General features: G+C 40.0%; 3 protein-coding genes across 4 annotated transcripts; 2 read left to right on the forward strand and 1 right to left on the reverse strand.

Moving 5' to 3' along the window:
- Positions 1–16: 16 nt before the first annotated feature.
- Positions 17–2,831, reverse strand: tefm (transcription elongation factor, mitochondrial). Its single transcript, XM_018664938.2, is given in 6 exon segments — positions 17–692; positions 907–1,085; positions 1,245–1,394; positions 2,009–2,383; positions 2,385–2,497; positions 2,789–2,831. Coding segments are annotated over 6 exon segments (1,125 nt in total). The 3' UTR covers positions 17–427.
- Positions 2,456–8,467, forward strand: LOC108875946 (arf-GAP with dual PH domain-containing protein 2). Its single transcript, XM_018665171.2, has 12 exons — positions 2,456–2,571; positions 3,732–3,838; positions 4,384–4,514; positions 4,816–4,907; positions 5,197–5,285; positions 5,408–5,520; positions 5,651–5,797; positions 6,799–6,882; positions 6,982–7,044; positions 7,197–7,274; positions 7,580–7,808; positions 7,941–8,467. The coding sequence occupies exons 2-12, from the start codon at positions 3,751–3,753 to the stop codon at positions 7,967–7,969; spliced, it is 1,143 nt and encodes a 380-aa protein (XP_018520687.1). The 5' UTR covers positions 2,456–2,571; positions 3,732–3,750; the 3' UTR covers positions 7,970–8,467.
- A 537-nt stretch (positions 8,468–9,004) lies between these two features.
- On the forward strand, positions 9,005–21,853 carry rhot1b (ras homolog family member T1). Of its 2 annotated transcripts, XM_018665179.2 has the most exons (21): positions 9,005–9,179; positions 9,275–9,460; positions 10,043–10,101; positions 10,277–10,358; positions 10,565–10,608; positions 10,704–10,757; positions 10,915–10,967; positions 11,426–11,534; positions 13,104–13,205; positions 13,465–13,563; positions 13,743–13,851; positions 13,961–14,081; positions 14,167–14,251; positions 14,728–14,873; positions 15,335–15,435; positions 15,759–15,889; positions 16,250–16,333; positions 17,450–17,572; positions 17,691–17,893; positions 19,087–19,209; positions 20,519–21,853. In XM_018665179.2, exons 2-21 carry the CDS (start codon positions 9,424–9,426, stop codon positions 20,634–20,636), a joined length of 1,983 nt encoding a protein of 660 aa, XP_018520695.1. In that variant the 5' UTR covers positions 9,005–9,179; positions 9,275–9,423; the 3' UTR covers positions 20,637–21,853. The 2 variants fall into 2 exon arrangements, with proteins under 2 accessions (XP_018520695.1, XP_018520696.1); XM_018665180.2 differs by lacking the exon at positions 19,087–19,209 and having other exon boundaries at positions 9,013–9,460.
- Positions 21,854–22,925: the final 1,072 nt, after the last annotated feature.

Genomic DNA, 22,925 nt, shown 5'->3' on the forward strand with positions numbered 1-22,925 from the left:
TGTAAGTGCAACCACGAAGAGTAAATAAAAACATTTTATTTTTGTATATTAGCCTGATCTTGTAAAACCCTTTTTAATGATCGCAAAGTATTATGGTTGTTCACATCCAGTTGCTGCATAAAGAAAACCAACTTGGATGAAAGTCATCAGACAGCAGAGGATGGCAGACAGCAATGTTTGTGCAAGTATCCAAATCGAACAAGATACGACGGCAGAAATAACAAAACACCGTAGCAACCGTTCAGCATCCTGAAAAAACAGTATTCCAACAGTTTTGTGTAACCATAAGAATATTCAGTACTTTAAATATGCCATCAACTACCACCATATCTGTTCATGGGTTCAAAAAGGCTCAGAATGCCACTCAGGAGGTTTGTTGTAGTGGGTGCATCGCATGCTCAGGGTATGAGATCAGACCAGGTGGTAACTAACTGGACGATTCACTGAGCAGCTCGTAAAAAGCCACAGCCTGAAGAAGGGCATCACAGAGTTCCTCTCCTCCTCTTTTGCTCCCCATCTGGAACGAGTTCCTGTACTTGACCAGCAGGTCCGGCGGAAAGTTTATCCTGGGAAGCTTCTGTGTCACCGACTCAGTCATCAGCCGTCGCACAGTCTGTGCCCCGCTCGTCCGGCACTCGCCCACCATTAGTCCAAAATGGCGTCCCACAGCAATTCGCATCATGTTCAAAACTCTGCAAAGGAAGGAGGAAATTAAGGGGGGAATTTTTGTGTCAAGTCACTGTATGTACACTTAGACAACTCATATCAACACTTTACCAGACAGAAACCACAAAAAAAAAAAGCTGAAGCTCAAGTAAAGCATGTTTGGTATAAAATATTAGGAATATGTTTTTGTACATTGTTTTGATGCATTCTGAAGCTGAGGACAAAATCGCTCTTTCGCACCTGGGAGGAATGTTAGCCTCTGGCATTACGTTTTTAGGCTCCAGCAGAGCAAACAGCATAGCCTCCACTACCCTCATATGTGCCATGATGGGGAACAGTGCAGTATTATGGACTGAGATTGAGGATTTCTCTATAATGTAGAAGTCAGCAGAAGGGAGGAGTGACACGGCTGCAGAAACCTGTTGGCAGAGAGGAAAAATTACAAATTGTGCAACATGTTAGTAACAAAAACACAATGACAATGGCTGTTACATAGTTACTCTACAAAACCTCGGCATCACACAACTAGTCACTGAGTAAAATTCAATAATAAAATGGACTCTGGTGGTTATACTTACATCATTCAAGTAAGCAGAGGCCATGTATGTTCCCCTCAGGAAATTAGGACACTCCATCTGTTGCCAATCCAGCAATGTCATCCCACGTTCCACATGTGCCCAGGCAATTTTATTAGTCCCACATGTTAATGACACTATGGAATTGGCATCCTGAGTAAACAAATACAGTCATGTGATCTTAGTGCTTTCTCTCTTAACATTTAAGAGCCAAACTATCACAAATGTCACAGGTCAGACCTCAGTCACCTACCTACATAACAGGAAAACACAGTATTGCCTTGTGTTAAATACCTGTGCCTGCATCTCAGGCCGACTCAGACCACAATCACAGCTATGTAGCGATGGGTGATGAATGAAAAGATAAACCAGCATGAAGTGTTGTTGCCCTACAAGCTTCCAGAAACATATTCACTGCTCCTTGTTATGGATTCTACAAGTCTCTGGAACTCTACTAAAGGGATGAACGCCAGCTCTCATAAACATATATCCTGCTTTGGTGTTTTGACTATGGCGCATTGTGTTGTTTAAACACATAGCTCCAAAATCTCCCATAGGTGTTGAACTGGGTTGAAATCTGGTGACTACGGAGGCCATAGCATATAATCTACATCATTTTTATACTCATCAAGCAGATTCAGTGATACAGTCTATGGAAGCACCTGCATTTCAACAATCTCTGTAACCTGCCCAGCCAACCAATTTTAATTTGTGTGTTAACCCCTTATTGGACCATTAAATGTGCATACATAGAAGCAGAACCTCACCTCCAACCAGGACCTGTCAATCTCTGGCCTGATGAACTTGGCCAGCTGTATCCTCACTTTCCTCTCCTTCTTAACCGGGTTGAGGATGGAGTTGAAGATTTTGACAGCACTTTTGTGCTTCAGCAGCGGTACGTTCACCACACTTTCCAGAGTTTTAAAGGGCCCGTTTTTGGTCCTGTATTCCACAATGTTGAGCGACTTGCGTCCTCTGAGGAGCTTGACGTCGGCCAGATCTGACGGCGAGGCGTTGTTGAGCACCTGGAGGATGACGCCTCGTTGCTCAGTGGTGTAGCAGGCGTCCAGAGTTCTGTTGCTGTCTTCCTTGCAGGGCTCAGAAGCAGAGGAGAGGGTGGCGTTCAGGGTCTCAAAGCCGGCCTACAGGAACCTGGCTTCTCCAGCAGCATGTGCACTGGAGATACCGCAGCTCCAGATCCGGGAGGGAGTCGTGTCTAGGGCGACGGAATAAACCAGACTGTCCTGCATACTGACCTGTGGAAGAAATACAGGTTTGAATAGAGTTTGAATAGAAAAAAAACTCCGAACGCTGGGACTCTCCAAAACACGTGAGTATAGAGCCCTCGTGTAAGTTGCTGTGAACTTGCCAAACAGACATGTCAGACCCCCCCAAAAAAAACTTTCTAAAATGGTGTCTAAACTGTGGAAATGTTAATATAATAGAAAAGAGTTTAAATTGGCATTTGCAACTAGCTAAGTTGAATTAGCTCAACGTTACCGGTCTGTTGACGAAAAAAAACGAAACACTTCAATATGAAAACTTACTTCTCTGCGCGACCAATGACAAAAATCGCCTGGCGGCCCACATTGCCGTTAGTTGAAGAAAATAATCGATCGTTTCAGCTACAGCATCACGCAGGCTGTACAAGTTTGTCCTTTGATTGTTGTCCGACACTGTATTGTCGACCGGTGTAGCACAACAACACCGCTTCGACTGGTTCCGGAGTGCTGCTTCTTCTTCCTCTTTTTTCAGGTTTATTGCCGGTTGGCAAGCAACGAATTGGTGGATTACCGCCACCAACTGTTATGGACTGGGAGTGAGAAAATAACTTCTTCTTCTTCTTCTTCTTCTTCTTTTTAAATTGTTATTTTTAGACATTAAAGATGTATTCCGCTATTCACTGTAGATGTATATTCATTGCACTATTATGGTGCTGATTACTGCTGAGCTGCATTAATACATATTTTTCATGTTGACATACGACCTCTGTCTGTTTGAAATTTTAAAGCTTAACTGGGATATAAGATTTAGATTTTACAGGTTCTAAGAGAGTGATATTAAGGCTTAATTGTATTTATAGTATCAAATAATGAATGGTTATATCAAGTCCACCCTGCATTTTAATTAACTGCAAACACAACTTTATTAAAGAGAAGCTATATTTACAGTACACATTAGACCTACTGTATGTCTCTTAACATGAAAATGCTCCACACCAATCAAACCATATACAAGTCAATCACCCTGTTACGTGGTGACGTCTGTTTCACTTCCTTTCTCTGTTATTTCTGGACCTCTGCATTTGTGTGCAGAACAATAAACTGCATGATGCTGTGCTTTTAAGAGGAAATGCTGGGCCACTGGTCAGTGAGAAGAGATTATGTTTTTCACCTGCTACACAGCAGAATAGCTCTGCCCCATAAACCCTGTGGAATCAATATGGAGTTAATACTTAGGGGATTTTTTGTTTGGATTTAACTCTAACAGAAGCAAACCACCTTCACCTATGGCCAATCTAGAAAGAAACAACAAAATCCTGCTCGATTTGGTGCGACAGCCAGGTAACAACGTGTGTGCTGACTGTGGAGCTCCTGGTGAGTACACACCACACTTTTTAATCAGGACATTAGAGTTGTTTAACTTGTCAACAATACATATTTTCCCTACGATCATTGCGCCTGATTTCTGTGTGATTCAAAGCGTTGTCTTAATTTAAGTGTGACGGATGGTAAACAGCAGCTCATACCACAGTACCATGTGATGTTGTTTGTTAAACTACTTCCAAAGTAATATTTTATTACCAAGTCACATTTTACAATAAACTTTCATAGGGGGAAGTGGAGCTGCTGTATATTCTGTGGTATGACCTCATTGTTCCTCCTATGACTCTCAACACCATCACTGCCAATGAATTACAAACAATTAATACAGTGTGTGTGTGTATTTGTCTTTTGACGGGGAGAGTGAAAGAAAATACATTTAAAGACAAACAAGACATAAATTCTACTCACCTACATATTTGTTGTTTATTTTTGTCCAGAAAAGAGACACTTTTTCCTATTGTGGATTGTAAACAAGAGTTTGTACTGTATTTGGTTCCTTCTTACAGAGTAAACATAATAATAATTCTTGCTCGCAGAGCCTGACTGGGCCTCCTACACTCTTGGTATCTTTGTGTGCCTGAACTGCTCAGGAATGCATCGTAATTTGCCCGCTGTCAGCAAAGTGAAATCCATACGTCTGGATCACTGGGAAGATTCACTAGTAGAGGTATGGGTTTGTAGTTTGGGCTCATCTTATAATGGCCTAATATAGCTGTAACATATATTCATGTATAGTACACGTTTGTAAATGTATTTTATTGATTTTTGCCTCAGGAGTACATCACTGTGCTTTTCACCTCTCATACTGAATGAGCATCTAATACGTAAAACAATTCTGTGTATTGATGTATTTGAGTAGTCTCTGAACTTTTATATTGTTAATGATCTCATGAGGTCTGTCTTGAAAAGCAAAGCAGGGTTTTTGAATATCAGTTGTCTTGTTATAACCTTTAAATCTCTGGTTTCAGTTCATGCGGGAGAGGGGAAATTCTGCAGCCAAAGCCATTTTTGAGAAATGTGTCCCTGCCTTCTTCTACCACCCACAGCAAAACGACTGCATGTGAGTGACCGCATGAACCATCTATTCACCTCATTAGCTCAGCAGAAGTGAAAAGTGAAGACTCAACAAATACTCTATTTAGTGAATGGGAGTGGAGCGCCCCCGTTGCACATATATGGAAAAGGAACAAACAGTGAGGGTTGGGTACTGAGGTGGAGCTTCTGCTTTAGACAATATGAATTTTATTCATTCATCACTGACATGTCTACACGTTTTCAGTGGCTTGTTTTTACTTTGATACGTGTTCACTGATGAGGAGATGTTAATGGAAGTTTTGCTCTGCTTTTAGTGTTCTCAGGGATCAATGGATCCGCACAAAGTATGAAAGAAGAGAGTTCACAGGAGAAAATAACGATTTTCAGAAAGTTTATAGCTCAGGTAATAATCCTGCCATTATACTAACAGGGAAATACTCTTCCTATCAGTGAAATATTCTGGATTTCTGCATTTGTTTTCCATAGAAATCATTCTTTATTTATTTGATCTGGTATCTATTCTAGATCCATTTGAGTCAACACTCTGGAAGAAGGGTAGGGACAACAAGCAGTTTCTTAAGAGGATCTTTCTGCTGTCCCGGAAAGATTTCACCCTCAGATACTTCATTAAAGAGGATGTGAGTAGTACTATTACCATATCATCATCTATAGCACTGTGTTTAATGAGCATACTTGGGTTACACTCAAAAACAACTAATCTTTTAAAACCCTCCCTCATCCCTCTCATTAAAAATGAAATTAAACAAGGCCAAAGCTCCCAAAGCTGTCATCAGCATGAAGGATCTGAATGCAGTTTTCCAGCCAGAGAAGGTCGGTCATCCTCACGGTCTGCAGATATCCTACCTGCAGGACGAACGTACGAGGAATCTGTTTGTTTACCATGAGAGTGGGCAGGTGAGCTCAACTGGTTTATTGCTGTTTTATTTTCACATGACTGGTCTTAGCAAATAAAGTAAATAAAACCCGCAGCACAGACATGAAAATCAGTGCATGTATAGAGCCTCTTACCTTTGAATCTCATAACTGCTGTTAGAGAGAAGGACAATGTAATCCATGGTCAGCACACCTTCTGAAACTTGAAAACTGTCCAGACAATATACTTCCTTTGATGCAATTTATGTACAGCATTAGTACTCCTGATATTCTGTCCTTTATCGGATGTCTTATACCATGTGTGTCAAACTCAAGGCCCGCGGGCTACATTTGGCCCGTGAATGAATTATCTTTGGCCCGCATGACAAAATCTATTTACTATTAGAGCTGGCCCGCCGGTATATCGCACGCACCACCATAATACTACAAATCCCACAATGCACTGCCCGTGCGTCGGCACGTCAATCACGGGCCGGGAAAGCGCGCCCCACTCCTTCATCAGCAGTCTATGGTATTACACACCGCTTGTGTCAACTTTCAACTATTCTTCTCTCCAAAAAATGGCTCAGACTAGTGAACATCATAGAGCAGCAAAGCAGCAAATGCTTTGACGCATTTTCAGTTTTTAATGCAGTTTCATTTTTACTTTTTTTTTCTCTTGCTACTACAGGACATTTGATTTTTCTTTGAAGTTAATTACTTTTAGCTGTTGTTTGCCTGTAGAAAATGTTTTCACTTGAAATTATTCTGGAAAAACTGCAGATAGAGCCATAAGAAATTAATGAAACTGGTTTTTATTTCTTTTATTTTTATTTATTTATTGTTTTTATTTCATTTATTTTATAATTAATGTTGTTTTATAGGCAATAATCTATACGCCTTCTTAGTTCCAGGTTCAATATGTGCAAAAAGGTTGTTTCAATAAGTTTTCAATAAACGTTGAACCTGTCCGGCACTTGTAGCATTTTTTAAATTCCGGCTCACTGTATATTTGAGTTTAATACCCCTGTCTTATACTGTAGGTAATTGTGTCCTTATTCAATGCTATTCGGGCTACACGCTTGGCATACCTCCAGAAGAAAAATCCAACCCTTCGAGAAAATGAAGTGAGACCAGTTTTCATTGAGATGACTCATATACATTGTTAAAGTTGAAATGTTAAACTTTTGTTCAGTTAACAGTACGACCTGTGTTTCTTTACACAGTTAATACCTCAATTAACAAGTCGCAGCCTGAAGGAGGGATATATGGAAAAAACCGGCCCAACTGTGCGTCCACTATCTTAACTTAATTCCAAAATTAATTGCTTTTGTTTACCTTTCTTAAATCTGACAAACTAATTTGATTAATTGCTTTGACTTTCTTTCCTTCTCTTCCTCCCCTTTTCTCTCTCTGTGTGATTGCGCATGTGTGTTTTCAGCAACGGGAGCCATTCAAGAAGAGGTGGTTCACACTGTGCTCAATGAACAGAAAGCTTCTGTATTTTAAGAGTCCACTGGTAAGGAACAGAGAACATGCCATAGTGTCTTCACTGTGTGAGAAAGTGAAAAATAAATTCAAAATATTAAAAAAAAAAAAAAAAAAAAAAAGGTTTCATGAAATGTTTACTTGTTAAGCAATAATTCTGTCATCAGTTATAGAAGTAGCATGATTATGCATTCAAGCAAAGTGCATTAATTTGGAGGTAGACAACGTTTCTGGGGAAAATGTAAAGGTTTTAATTATATGCAGATATTAGCCTGATAAGAAATGATACATATTGTTTGCAGCTGACGTCCCTGTGCTGTTTGCTCTAACTGTCAGGATGCTACAGAGCTGGGTGCTGTCTTCATCGGTTCAGAGAGCCACAGCTACTCTGTTTCAGAGAGCAGCGGCAAGAGCACGAGGGGAGGCCGGTGGCACTGTGGCATCACGCTGCAGACTCCAGGGAGGGAGTTTGTGTTTATGTGCGAGCAGGAGCAGGAGCGGAGGGAGTGGCTGGAGGCACTCAGGAGGGTCATCTCACAACCCATGACCCCAGAGGACTACGCTAGTAAGATTCAGATTTTACACCTGATACAGTGCAGCAAATGTTTTCCTGTGTTTACCAGACGACGTAAACATGAATCAATGTATTCTGCCGCTGAGTCCTCACTTTTTCTCACTCTTTCTATCTTTGAAACAGATGAAGCTAACTTGACAAGGGGTAAATGATGAAGTCCAGGACGCAATAAAGACAAAGTATCCTTTGGGGACACATCGGAGCGATCGCCTCACTGCCAAAAGATGCTCTAAAACCTGTCAGTGAGCATCAAGAAAGACTGTTCAACACCACTGGCACTCAACTCAACCTTACCACTTTGCACAGCCTACAGCGTTCACACAGTCACAACTGAGACATTGCTGCTTTTTCAGATCCAAGCACATTAGCAGCAGTATCTCTTAAATTTACTGCACTGTCTTTGACAACTGATAAAAGCATTCTCTTGATGATGCGTTTTGCATACACTGAAACCAAACACTGTATTTATTAAAAACAGGGACTATACATTTTCCCTGTAATTTGCTATTTTTTGTATCAATTTTGTATTTTGTGTTTTATAACTAAATTTGCACATTTTTTTCCTCACAGACTGTTGCATTTTAGCTGTGTATATAGTTGTTGAAACTGAGAGTTCCTCATAAGTTGAATAAATTTGATATACAACTGAATCCTGCTTTTCATGACTTACCTATTTAGAGGTACACGTGTGTATATTCCTTGTCAGTAATGCAGATACAGTTTATTATCATGGGCAGGTTAATGTGATATACAAGGGTGGATTATCAACCAGGCCACGCGGACAACGGCCCCCAAAACCATGATAAACTTGAAGTCTCCCAGTTCACCATATTAGAAGTAGTAGAAGTGGTGGGGTGGTAGTAGTAGAGTGTGTTTACGTTAACTTGAACTGTACATACGCCACAAGCTCAATGTCAGGTCTGAAACTTGTAGTTGCTGCAGTTAGTTTTCTTGCCTGTAGGTGGCACGTGATTGTCAAGCGCCGCCGAGCTAGGGAATAAAAACTGACGTCTCACTCTACGCCGTTTTCTCGGTCCCAGAAATGTCAAGGGGCTAGCTAATTAACCAAGCACAGTAGGAAGTCTGAAAAAAATTATCTCGGCCTGTATTCTAAGCCACAATTTTCCATTATGGTTTGTACTTTTAAGAGACTGCCAACGATTACATTATAAGGACAAGAAAGTCGGCGACTTGTAAACGTTTAAGTGAAGCTTTATTAATATACGATCTTCGCTCGCCCTCAGTCAGCTGAATTTGAGGGGCGTGGCGGAGAACACGTTTGCTAGCGACCGCTAGTCAAGTTTGTGTGTAGGTTAGATGGTTCAACACGGCCGTAGCAACACAAGCAGCACTGTCTGACAGGTAGAATATAGTCTATAAAAAAACCTCGTTGTTATCCGGGATATCTAACGGTTTGTGCATATCTGCCACGCTCTATTCCGTCTGTTCCAAACCAGCGTGAACCGGAGCTGAGATGCGAACGTAGCCGTTAGCAAGCGAGCCAGGCCGAGGAGAGCTGGCTGGCTGGCTGTCTCCGTCATCCAGACAGGAGCATAAATGTTTCACGCAAACCGGTTTACCGAGTTGGTAGTCGACGCTGGAGAGGATGCGCAAGGACGTCAGGATATTATTAGTGGGAGAGCGTAAGTAAAGCTGTCGTCTACCGTGAGCTGGTCGAGTGAGGACTGTCTGTAGGGTCAGCCTTTAGTGTTCACTATACATTGCATTGATGCTACCAGCTGGGCATGTGATGCTGACAACCAGAGCTGTGTCTCATAATGATGGGGTGTGTGTTCATTGTAGCTCATTCGTCCTTAGCCCTTGATATTTTCTCTTGGTAATAAAAATATGTATTTAAAACTGTTTGTTCTTTTATCTTAACCCATACCATAGAAAGAAATAGCCCCTCACTTTGAATTAATGTCAGCCCTTTCCCTGAACTGAACACTGAAGTCCAAACTAGATCTAAACCAAAGAAATAGTTTTAATTCCATCTTGGGGATAGAAGCAGTTCACAGATCACACACAGCCATTAAAATGTGGTTTTGTCATGTCCATAATGTGGAATCTCTGTCCTAGTCTCATGGCTCGTAAACCTCAATGATGATTTTCATGTTAAATTAATAAATGATGCCCCCACAGCTAACACGTTCACATTCATTATAATGAGTTACTGAGCAAACTTGGCTCGGCTGCTAAACTCTTGTCTCTCCCTCCCTCTACAGCCAAGGTGGGGAAGACCTCTCTCATCATGTCCCTGGTCAGCGAGGAGTTCCCAGATGTGGTATGGAGAAACTTATTATGTCAGATATTGGTGAACTGTCTCTCCACCTCAAAGATAATATCTGCCTTTGTGAGGTTTAATACCACTGATTTGACTGGATTATCAAAGGTCTGTGGTCAGTTGTAAACATGTTTATGTAAGACATAGCTTAGTGTATCACTTGTGTCCATCATAGGTGCCCTATCGAGCTGAGGAAATCACCATACCTGCAGATGTCACACCAGAGAGAGTTCCAACACACATTGTGGACTATTCAGGTACTTCAAGGCCATGACTGTTTCATTTTTTCTTTTTTTTTTTAATTCCACAGTGACAGAAAATATTTTCATCTAATGGTGTTTTGGTAATTTGGTAACCCATACTGGAAAATTACAAATACATAAAGTTGTTTCTTCTTTTTTTGCCTAAGAAATAAAAGCACTTTCCAGATTTCACCTGTAGTACATTTGTCTTCCCCCAACAGAGGCAGAGCAGACAGATGAGCAGCTGTTTCAGGAGATCTCCAAGGTTAGTCAGTGCATTATGCATTTCTGTTACATTCGGAGAGAAGTGCTGAGTTCAGGTAAAACCCTAACCGGTGTCTGTGTTGATCTTTCTCATAGGCAAATGTGATTTGCATTGTCTACTCTGTCAACAACAAGAAGTCCATAGAGAAGGTGAGTTACCTCTGCTGCTATCATTTCCATAATGTGTTTGTTTTGCAGTTAAACATTATAACTTTATAATGGAGACTGTTAAATGTATTAGGGGTTGTCTTTCAAAATAGAGAGCATCTTATGTTTTTTATTTTTTCTACTGTTTTCATTTCTGTAGGTGACCAGCCACTGGATTCCCCTCATTACTGAGAACACGGACAAGGACAGCAGGTGTGAATTGAGTTTTCTTTGTCACATCAGTTTTAGACTAAAGAAATATGGGGCGGAAAAGGATGCCTCTTTCTTCATTTGTCTGTGAGCATGTCACAGCATAGCCAGGTCCTAGTGCACAGTCCACCTAACAGAAAGTCTGCAAAAGTCCATTTTCTTTAGCAAGAGGCCAAACATTGACATTTTCCACTAATGCTCTAAGTAATGACCTACAGTCACAGGGTGCAAAATGTCTCACAATTACTTCACTGTGAGAGAGCGCAGCGGTGGAAGTGTTGCACCTCACATGAGCATTCATCCTCCTGTGTTGTGGCCTTCTGACTGTGAAATGAGTCACTGCTGTCATGGGAGGGAATATACTGAAGTACACACAAAGAAAAGTACTCTTTTGAATTAGGCACCGTCTGTTAAATTTCCATGTGTAGTTTATTATTGCAATGTTGTGGTGGTGTGTTCAGGGTACCGCTGATCCTGGTGGGGAACAAGTCGGACCTGGTGGAGCACAGCAGCATGGAGACCATACTACCCATAATGAACCAATACAGTGAGATAGAGACTTGTGTTGAGGTGAGAGACTGACCACTCTGTTTACAGTTTTTCAGGAGTAAAACAATAAAGTTAAGGTTGTGAAAGTGGAACGAAGCATTATCATCTAATCTGTTTTGATTTGCCTGATATATACTACAAATCTGATACAATAGAAATGCTGCTGATTCAGACAAACACAGATCAAAAGGGACAAAAAGGGACAAAAACACAAATGGAAATATTGCTTCCTTATAAACAAAACAAAAAAGAGGGGAAGAAACATAACAGCAGCTGAACAATAACAGATGGGTGGAAATTGTAAACTTTGTAGGAGCTAAGAGGAACAGCCTTGTTTTTTGGTTACTCTGAACACATATTTATTTTACCTGTGGTGCTTTTAGTGGTTTTATCAGCCCATTTAAGACGCATAAGCAGAAGTAACAGCATTTAAATCTCAATAAATAGAATTTAATTTTTTTTTTGTCTGTTTTTTTTAACATCACAACCAAATAGAAGTAGAGTATCTACAGATTAGAAATGGCTCCAAATTACTATTTATTTATATCTCACTCCTCTCTTGTGATGTTTGATTTAATGTGGCATACTCAGTAATCTGGCGTTATATGTTAAGCCCTTTACAACCTTTGCTCCAATTGCATGTGTTTATGTTTATGATCCTTACTAGCAATCAAACTGAACATGTGTTTCTCCTGTACACTGTGTCAGTTGTCAGCTGTGTGTTTTTGAACTCTGCCAACTGCCAAACTGAGGAAGTCTGCAGCCTACAGATAATCTTGTCAATATATAGTCAGTACACATTAACCTAATTCACTGTTTTGTCAATACTACCGTTTTTTTATGCTTCCTGACGGTAGCTGACTGTCTTCTCCTTGGTGGATGTTATTTTTTGCACGTGTACTACATACAGTGTTTACAACAAGGAACCTTGATAACTGTAAATGTGCTGAATTTCAGTTTTTTATCAACTGTCATAAAGTTTCAAGTGATAGTAGGGGATGGCAGCGTGAGAGGATTTGGTACTACAGCTATGAGTTTAACTCAAACCCACATCACGATGGTTGTATGTGATGTGTCTGTGCAGAAATGAACCACCTCCTACTCCTTTGCTGTTTTGATTATGGTTGTGCTGTGTTCACTGTCTGTTCACTTCATCCCCTATCCCTCTTAAACACTGACTACCGTCTCCTAAGGGAGTCACTTGTGTGTTTTTTTTTCCAGACAGGTTAATTAGACCAGGCGTGTCGCTCAGACAGATCCTGGGTGTTAATACCCTGTCTGGCCCTGACTTAGCCCTCACACATATGTACACACATGCACAGTGTATACGTGCAAACTTAAACACACACACACAGACAGGCAGGTAGGTAGGTAGGTAAACAACAGCGGCCCTACTTTGCCAGGACAATTAGCATTACAGTGTCACTGCTGATACTTTTACATGTCAAACAGTGCCGCACTGTACTTTTAAAAGCATTAAGGTTTTTTATATGCCACAAAGTTATAGGCATTCTATTATAGAACTGCACTGCACCATTGAAAATTCATAGACATGTATGTATAACCAAACTCCCATTTTCTTGTTTATAGTGTTCGGCAAAGAACCTGAAAAACATCTCAGAGCTGTTCTACTACGCCCAGAAAGCAGTTCTGCACCCCACCGGTCCCCTCTACTGTCCAGAGAAAAAAGATGTAAGAGCAAAAATAAACCATGCAAATTCAGATCCTGCTGTTTGTCTGATGGAGTTGTTCTTATCTTGTTTTGCATTAAAGCCTGCATCTGAAAATCTCATATGAATTTACATTTGACAGCACAACATTTGAATGCCTTGCTTATTGTATGCCCACAGTTCTTTCTAAAAATGAAATAGGTTGTTTTGGGCTGTAAAGTGTGTTTTAACAAAATGTGAAGGTCGGAATGTTTTTGTTGACTTGCTACTTTGATTTCCAGATGAAGCCGCTTTGTGTAAAAGCTCTCACCCGAATCTTCAAAGTGTCGGACCTAGACAACGATGGGATTCTCAATGATAATGAGCTCAACTTCTTCCAGGTAAATCACCTGATGAATTTTGTTGCTGACAGAGTTAAGAATGAGTTAAAAAAAAAGAGTAGAATCTGCAAGCCTTATGCCATTGTTTCTTAATTTTGGAGGCACAGTCCTGTCTCTTACTTGTGGACAGTGATATTTTTGCTAGTTTTGACTCACATAGTTGTTTATGTGTGACGCAGCGGACATGCTTCAACACCCCACTGGAACCTCAGGCGTTGGAGGATGTAAAAAACGTGGTGAGGAAGAATTTGAATGATGGAGTGTGTGATAACGGACTCACTCTGAAAGGTAGGCACAGACCTCCTTTTCACATTTTTAAAACATATACCAGCAAAACTGCAGCCACATTATTTCTGACTGTGTCTTTGTTTTGTTTTTCTGTGACCCTGCACTCCAGGTTTCCTGTTCCTCCACACCCTGTTCATTCAGCGAGGTCGTCATGAAACAACCTGGACAGTGCTGAGGAGGTTCGGATACGACGATGACCTGGAGTTAAATCAGGACTACCTCTTCCCACCGTGAGTCTCAACCTTTTTTTTTTTTTTCCCTTCATGTTTCATTCTTATTGTTGATCTGCACATTGTGATGTCTCACCCTCTCTAGATTGAAAATTCCTCCAGACTGCACCACTGAGCTCAACCACAATGCCTACCTCTTCCTCCAGAGCATCTTTGACAAACATGACAAGGTACATTCCTGTACGTCTGGCTCTTTATTTACATTAGCCTCTGTCCTCGAGAGGCACTTAGAAGAAGCTGCTCAGTGCCCAGCACCGCGCAAAACCAAAATCCACTCCCGCAGCCAACACTGACCACCTGCTGGGGAGTGATTTAACTTCTTGCCACTGAGGGATTGACATGGGCATTAGCCGCGAGGTTCGAATGAAAGTCAAAGTGTGAGAGTGGCAGCTTGTGCCAAGATCTGCTCGCTGTCATAGTGATTAGTGTTCAACTGTGAGCGTGTGCTGTGGTCTGTCATGTTTGTTTTCTCAGGTACAGATTGACAGGCAGCAAACTACAAAGTGAAAATCTGCTGAGCAGCTACAGTTCATGCAGTTTACATTCACAATGAAAATTCCACCTGACATATTTTCTGCCTTGAGCATCATTTTCCATATTTGTGGCATCAATTTCCTTCCTGAACATCAATATTGGTGTCTGTCAGGACCGTGACTGTGCCTTGTCACCAGAGGAGCTGAGGGACCTGTTTGATGTTTTTCCCTACATGCCCTGGGGTCCAGATGTCAATAACACAGTTTGCACTAATGACCAGGGTTGGATCACCTACCAGGGCTATCTCTCCCAGTGGACGTAAGTGGGCATTTAATTAATTTAAAGCCATTATGTCTGGAAACTTCAGACTTTGGCGACTTTAACCTCTGGTGGTAGTAGCAAAAACGATGCTGTGTCTGACAAGTGACTGAAAGTGACACATACACTCTATCAACTGTCTCATTTTTCAAAAATCAAAAGCTTATGCCTCCACTAGGGCTAAGAATCAAACTTGTTGGTCATTTATTGGTTACAGACCAGCTGCTGAAAGTTAGCTCTGAATGTTTGGTCAGAACTGATTGGAAATGTTAATATAGGTTGTAAGTTATGTAAGGACAGTTGTGTAAGGACAAAATTAAACAGTGCTGTGTTTTATTTTGAATAGAAAAACTGTATTTTCTAGACAACATTTAATCTCAGTCATACTGACTAGATCACAGGTTTCTATATTTAATGGATCTCCCATTTAGTTTGACTTCATTCACTTTACTTTTGTTCAGGCTAACAACATATCTTGACGTCCAACGATGCCTGGAGTATTTAGGTTACCTTGGTTACTCAATAATTGCTGAGCAAGAGTCCCAAGCATCAGGAATTACAGGTATTATAACATCTTCTTTTCTATATTAGCTAATATTAAGCTACATGATGAGCTGTAAATCCATATAGTGTTGATTGTAATATCACAATAATGCTTATACAGAGAAAATTTTGACACAGTTAAGTAGCACACTTTAGTTATTCTATATGTAATTTGCTTTGCAGTCATGTATTTGGTAATCACATCAATTAGTCAACGCTGTCATAACATCAGAAGTTGGACAGCTGAAGCAGCATTTTAAACTGAATGTTGTTGCTGACTGACTGCAGGCGTGTGCACTCGAACTGATCCTCTGATGCCCGTTTGTGATTTGCCCCCTGCAGTGACCAGAGATAAGAAGATTGACCTGCAGAAGAAGCAGACCCAGCGCAGCGTCTTTCGCTGTAATGTCTTTGGAGACATTGGCAGCGGCAAGAGTGGTTTCCTCCAGGCTTTCCTGGGCAGAGACCTCATGGTAAAACAAACATGAACACCAGTAACGAACCCACACATTTTTAGAGTATATTTTGCCAACAAAGATATTTCATCATGTCCCATATGTAAATGGTGTTCACTCTTTCATAATCCTTCCAAAACAAAGACAATGCAAAAAGTAAATATTGCATCATGTTATCATGAATGATAAGTATTCCACTGAAATATGTCAGGTCAGAAATTCACGTAGTTACATATAATAGTTGTATTCTATAGAAACACACTCATTTTTCTTGCATATACAAGATTGTATCAGTACAGACTGACATAGATTTTTCCCATAGCTGCTTTAAGCTACATTTTGGCTCACGTTGATTTATGTGACTTTTCTTCTTCTCAGCGCCAAAAAATGATTAGAGAGGAACACAGATCCTACTATGCCATCAGTACAACATATGTTTACGGGCAGGAGAAGTACCTTCTTGTGAGTATCAAAGGTGCCTCAAATATTATTTGAGTTGTGTCTAAAGAGAGCTCCTCCAGTGTTAAAAACAATAATTACAATGATAAGAAGTCATTCTATTTATTGATATTAGTGTCATTATATTTGTTTATAATATTAAAAAACACATTATGTGTTAATACATTTATGCATTGTGTGTGAGGCTGTCAACTGTGAACCATCAAGGACAGCCCAGCCTGAGGTTGGCTGTACTTATCTGGCTGTATATATAAGCTACTTATCATGCTCATCTAGTGCTTTTGTCAAGTAAGCATTTCTACTTGCTTGGTAAAAGCCTTAGCATTGCACTACTTACTTACAAAAGTGCAAACACAAAAGTGTTTGCAACTGCTATTACAATACCCAGCATCTGAAATACATATAGTTTTGTGTGGCTGCAAAGATGCAGGTAAAAATTGGTTCTGAGGAATAGCTTCTTTTAACCAGATGTGTTCAGCAATTGCTGCAGTGTTACGTTGCTAGCCATATTTAAACATAGTGTTAGTTAACTCAAGTCAACTGCACCCTTTTTGTTTGGCTCTGGTTGTTTGTCTTTGGAGAAAGTTTCACACACAGGCGCACACTCCCTCTAAGCTGGAACCTTCAGTGAAACACTGTGCAGCACAGTGACTGTGTTTCTGCTGGCACTCATAAACAACTGGAACATAAATGCTGTGCTGCTCTGCTGCTGCAGAAGACTCTGCTTTATTTAAGTGCATTTTTTTCTGACAGCATATTATAAAGTTGGCAGTAATCCATATCCACTGTGTATATGATAAGAAGTTCATTTGGTCAAATAAAATGCACTCTGAGCTGTGATTACTGACCGAGCAACTGTGATGCCCCCATAAAAAAGCCAGACAGGCTCTCCCTGCAGTTCCTTCACCATCTATTAATGCCATCCATTAACCACGTCACGTAATGACTGCAGTAAACCAGGCAACTACTGCTGGTGAAGGTGATACAGAGAACATAGGCAACTATCAAACACAGGACTAATGTTGAAAATTAACAGGGTTTCTTGAACTTTCAGCTTATCTTAGTGCATTCTCTATTGTTAAGCTTTTCAAAGAGCCTCTCCTCTCCTGTTCTCTCCAGCTTCATGAAGTGTTCCCTGACATTGACTATCTATCTGATGCTGACATGGCCTGTGACATTGTCTGCCTGATCTATGATGTTAGCAACCCTTACTCCTTTGAATACTGCGCCAAAGTCTTCAAGGTAAAACTCTGTGTGTGTGTGTGTGTGCGCACCGGCTCTTGTTACATCAAGAGACAAATGTTTACTTACTTAATATCCCCGACACAATCATTCATCACCCCCTCTCTTCCTCCCTCAGCAATACTTCATGGACAGCAAGACACCATGTATGATGATAGCAGCGAAATCAGACCTGCCAGAGATCAAACAGATGTACGGCTGCAGTCCTCTGGAGTTCTGTAGGAGGCATAAGATGCCACCTCCCCAGTCCTTCACCTGTAACACAGCTGCAGCACCCAGCAGAGATATCTACACCAAACTTGCCACTATGGCCATGTACCCGTACGTATACACACACACTTGACCTTGAGTTGTGCGCTAGCTTTTTTAGCACCTTTACAATGTCATTCAAATGATAGGATTTTGTATTTGAAATTGTATTTTTTAAATGATTTCTTAGCTGTCTGAATGTTTTTCCTTCTGACACAAGGTCTGTGTTTTATCAATGCCCATGTGGATGTTGGTGCTGAGAGATATTTCTTTACATAATCTATCCCATCCACCTGGCTCTATGGAAAATTGCACTGCCCAAAGTGCCTTGTAAATCCTCAGCTACGTATCATCTGAACAAAATTTCTGAATGAAAATGAATGAAATGAATCTGTCTGAAACAGGCAGGATAGATGGGATGCGTTTTTTGGTTAGGATTTACAGTATACAATGCTATACTAATTTTATTTTGTTCTGTTACCTCTTTCCCTCACTCAGTATAAACGTATTCCCTGTGGGGATGTTCCTACTTTCTGCACGTCTCAGTATCTGGCATCATGTTCTTCAGTCTACATGCATTAATGCACTTCAGTGCTCTCTGGACATGTTGCTTTCAGTCTGATGCCACAGTGTTTTGCACTGTAGGTAAACGGGTCTCCCAGCAGAGCACTAAAGTTGATCCCTCCCAGGGCCCAGTCAACTACAGACAGACAGAAACATTTAATCTGATCATATTTTAGTTTTATTAATTCACTTACCAATTCATTAATTCATTAATGTCTAAAGCAGAAACAATTGTTTGTACCAAAATTTTATAGGGGAAGTTTTGGTAAATTCAAATTACTTTATTGAATGTACTGCTGACATATTGATTCACTGATGTCATCCACTTTTATTGGGAGTCTATGGAGCATAGATGTAGTCCTTAAAGGGCTGGTTCATGCACATTACAAAAACATGTTTTCTCAGTTACTTTCCCTTAATTTTTCTGCTCATAGTATCAAGTTGAAATAACATTTTAGTGATTCATGTACTGGATTCTCTCTATCACCTGAATATATTTTACATACACTTTACCTTCTTCTTATGGACCTGGCCACATTGAACTCTTGTAACGGTGGCAGCATCATTCAACTTTTAACTTGTTTTCTCTTCCTGTTGTTTGTCTTGTGTGTGTCCCATTTGCTGCGGTATGTTCTTAAAACCCACTGTGTGTGGTTTGTGTGTTTACTGTGTGGGTGTGTCTTGCCCGGTTCTCTCCTCAGCCACGCCCGGCTGCGCTGCATGTGCACTTGTAACCGGTGCACCTTCTGCTTGTGTCAGAACTTCCTCAACTCTGAACTGCTGCAGACGGTCAGGGCCAAACTCTACGCTGTCGTACTCAGAAGGTCCTCTTTCCGAACTTCTCTTTATCTCTGTGACATGTCGCCGTCACCATGCTGTGCTGCCTTTCAATCATTGCTTATTTTTCATTCTGCCATTTAAAAAAAAAAAAAAAAAAAAGTTTTTTAAGGCATTAGATCAGTGCTTTAGCACAGCAGGCTGTTGCTAACTCCACCCTATAGAAATGACTCTAGCCAGCAAATATATAATGGTATTACTTTATGCAGTGGGTGGGAAAGATTAATTCATAACTGTAGACACAGATATTATTTACCGTACTATACAAAGGTATAGTAAAATATCAGAAGGTATCAGTAGAATATCAGTATTACACTAATGCAAGATCTAAGTGTGATATTGATGCCTTTAAATTGTTGTAAATTGATAACAAAAAGACAGCACATCCACTCCTCTGTCAATATCGCATCTACTTTGATTTGGGACAACATTAGATTTTTCAGTGTTGCTGCAGATAATAATGCCCAAATCTAGTGACAAAATTTTTGCAGGGGGTCTTTACATCCAATTTATCCTTCCACAGCTTTGTTTTAATGCAATGTTGAAGCATGTCTCTTTTTTTTTACCCTTCTTCTCTGCAGAACATCATTTTCCTGCCACCTTTCTCCTTTTTTGTTTGTTTCATGTTGTCAGAGTCCTTTGATTTTTGTTCTTTTGTTCTACATTTTCTTCAGGCTTTCTTCCTGTTTCAGCTTTTCTTATTCTTGATATTGCTTGCAAGCTCTCTGTATATGGATTGCAAGCAGTGTTTCCGTGTTTGAATTTCAGTCCCATTGTCATTCAGTTGGTGTCATCTTCCCTGTTGTTGTCTTCTTTGCTCATGTCACTGTTCTTCAGCTGTCTCATCTAACAGACATGTCATAACTCATTTTTAGTCTCGTTGTCTCGTGTCATAACTATAATCCAGCATCTTTTTGATTTGCTTTCACTTCAGCATCTCCATATTTAGAGGCTTCATCACTGTTCTGTTGTCAGTTCATCCATCTTTTATTCATGTTAATTTAATGTATTTTCACATCATCTTTCTTAGCAACACCTCTCACCACTGAGGCTTGCCTTTCTCACTTTTGTTTCAAACTTGAGAGTTCTTAGTTTAAGAGAAATAATTGTGTAATTTTGTGTAATTTTGGTTTAGATGATGCAGTACATTGTGCAAAGAGGCTGAGACGTGATCATTCAGCTTTATGAGTAATCTATGGAGTAGAAAATCTGCCTTAACTCAAACTGGCCTCTTTCATCCTTTTCATTTCTGTTTTCACTCTGTATTTTTCTTCCTCTCAACTCTCTGTTTAACAGACACGTAAGCCAGGCAGACCTGAAGAGCTCAACCTTCTGGCTCAGAGCGAGTGTCGGGGCCACAGTGTTTGCAGTGCTGGGCTTCACTATGTACAGAGTGCTGCTCAAGCCACGGTGATCCTTGGGCACTCGGGTCCAACCTCCTTTACCCATAGTACATATGAAGCTATTTTGACCAATCATAACATTAGATTTTTGCCTTTGGATTAAGGAAATAAAACATTTATGGAAAATCTGTCATGGGTTTGTAGTTTAATAGAAAAATAGAATAGATTTTGTTTTTGCGGGAACAAAATGTGTGCAAACTTACCTTAGCAAACGTTCATGTTGTGCATTTTCATTCCACTGTAATTTGCTCTCTTTGGGGATAAAAGAGGAAAATATTTAATTTTGTATCAAAATCGCTACTTTGCTTAATCTGTCTGTCTGCAAGTATTTGCAAAGTAAAGTAATATATTTATATTTATATAAAAACCATAAAGGTAAGCTGCTGGTGAGTCGTAGTGAGGTATCTGTGAGTGAGTTACAAATATAGCTATTTTTTTGGTTGCTTGCTGATTGAAACGATGAACAGCCTGGTGTCTCTTGTAATAGGGGTTGTGATGTGTGGGGTGTGCAGTAGAACTGAAGCTTTTATTAGACTGACCAACATGTAAATGATGTATATAACATAGTGCACTGTACATTTGTCGGTCCAGAAGAGCCATGTCTAATAGCCAGGTCATGAACTTGCACAAAACATAAGCAATGATTACTCACATTGACAGAACTCTGATTTGTCTTTCATGGCCAAATGCTTGGATGCACATTTTTTTATTTTTTCATGTTTGTACATCTGAGCATGTCAGTGTTTCATCAGTAGATGTGATTGCGTGGCATGAAGGCTGCACTCTCTCTCTTGTCTTCACATCACTTTATTTGTCAGCTCGTGTGTGTGTGTTTACAAGATATTGAAAATTTACTCTGTAAAGCCATTCTGTACATTTTTTGTTTGCATGCTTCGGAATTTCTGACCACATTCCAGTATTTCAAGACATACTTTACAAAAAATGGCCGCGCCAACTTCTCTACATTGCTTGCAAGTGCCGAATAATCCAGGGTTGTAGTGGAGTTGTTGAGTGCTGAACAGAGGAAATTTGAGTCTTGAGTCATAGTGAAGTTTGACTGTCATTTGATCCTTGTTGTGATTCCCGGTTGCACAACATGCAAAAATATGGCCCCAGATGTTAATTTCAATACAACTGTTACTGCTTGCCACAAGGTTCAGTTTGATGTATTCACTCGGCCCTGCCTTTCCAAAAGTTTACAATAAATAAATATGTCTATTACATCTGGTCTAATGACATGTATTCTTTTTCAAAAAAAAAAAAAGAGTTCTTGTGCTATTACTTGCTTTCCAGTAATCAAATGAAGTAAATAGGAACTTTTGTGTATTTTTGAACAGCACTAACCTACAAATGACTCTGAGCTAGTGAAAGGTCATGGTACTTTTAATGAACATGATGCAGACAGTAACTTTTAACAATTATTTGTTACTATTACAACCTCTTTATCAGCTCTATCAGGCTGTATCTTAACCCACATAACAACTTTCATTTTCTTTTGAGAGTTTCTATTTAGTGAGTTCAGACAATGTGGAACAAGCATGTAATGATATGAGAACAGGGTTTACAGAGACACAAGAGGGCAGCAGTGCATTAAAAAAAAAAAAAACTTCAATAGTGAAACCTGTTTTGCTCTTTACAAATTTTGCTTTATCATCCCTTTATTTTTTATGTGCACTGACAGGTCATTGCCACAGAGATGGTATCTGGTCAGATTTAAAGCATGTTTTAAATATGTTTGTCTGATTTTAAAATGACATATCCCAAATTCAGAACCTAGTGTACCTCAATTTGACCTTATTTATTCATTTTTTACATGTATCACAAAAGAAGTTACTTCAACATTTGAATATTAAGTCACCATTTTTGACGAGCATAGTCTGAGAAGAAGTATCTGAAATGACAATCATTGGGGATGTGGCAGAGAGAATTATCTGGTTTGCACAGAGTCTTGACCTTGAATTTCTCTTTTATCTTCTGGACCTTATTTCAGACCGACTCACTTACCAGCAAAGTTTTTATGAGCAGAAACAAAAATTGTGTTAAATCAAGCAGTACACTGAAGAGACTCCAAAGTGCCTACAAGTTAGTTCTACGACACACTGCATTTGGACATCTGAAGCTGAATAGTGTGGTGCAGCTGCTTTCTTGGGACATTTAAAGCATCACTGCTTCCCTCACTAATGAGTATCTGTAATTATGTGAGACAGTCAGACACTGCGCTGCATGAGAACTCCCATTTAACAATGAAAATGAAGCTCCTGCTAGTACAGCCTCCTTTCTGTTGTTACCTGTAATGTAAT

This window comes from Lates calcarifer, linkage group LG5 (assembly GCF_001640805.2).
Source record: "Lates calcarifer isolate ASB-BC8 linkage group LG5, TLL_Latcal_v3, whole genome shotgun sequence".
Taxonomy (NCBI): domain Eukaryota; kingdom Metazoa; phylum Chordata; class Actinopteri; family Centropomidae; genus Lates; species Lates calcarifer.

Excerpts from the sequence above, each read along its gene's own strand:
- LOC108875946 (XM_018665171.2), top strand. The coding sequence starts at position 3,751 with ATGGCCAATCTAGAAAGAAACAACAAAATCCTGCTCGATTTGGTGCGA. Across the intron at positions 4,515-4,815 it reads GGGAAGATTCACTAGTAGAG|TTCATGCGGGAGAGGGGAAA; the intron begins GTATGGGTTTGT and ends CTCTGGTTTCAG. Across the intron at positions 5,798-6,798 it reads TTTACCATGAGAGTGGGCAG|GTAATTGTGTCCTTATTCAA; the intron begins GTGAGCTCAACT and ends CTTATACTGTAG.
- rhot1b (XM_018665179.2), top strand. The coding sequence starts at position 9,424 with ATGCGCAAGGACGTCAGGATATTATTAGTGGGAGAGC. Across the intron at positions 10,359-10,564 it reads ACACATTGTGGACTATTCAG|AGGCAGAGCAGACAGATGAG; the intron begins GTACTTCAAGGC and ends TTCCCCCAACAG. Across the intron at positions 14,252-14,727 it reads TCTTTGACAAACATGACAAG|GACCGTGACTGTGCCTTGTC; the intron begins GTACATTCCTGT and ends GGTGTCTGTCAG.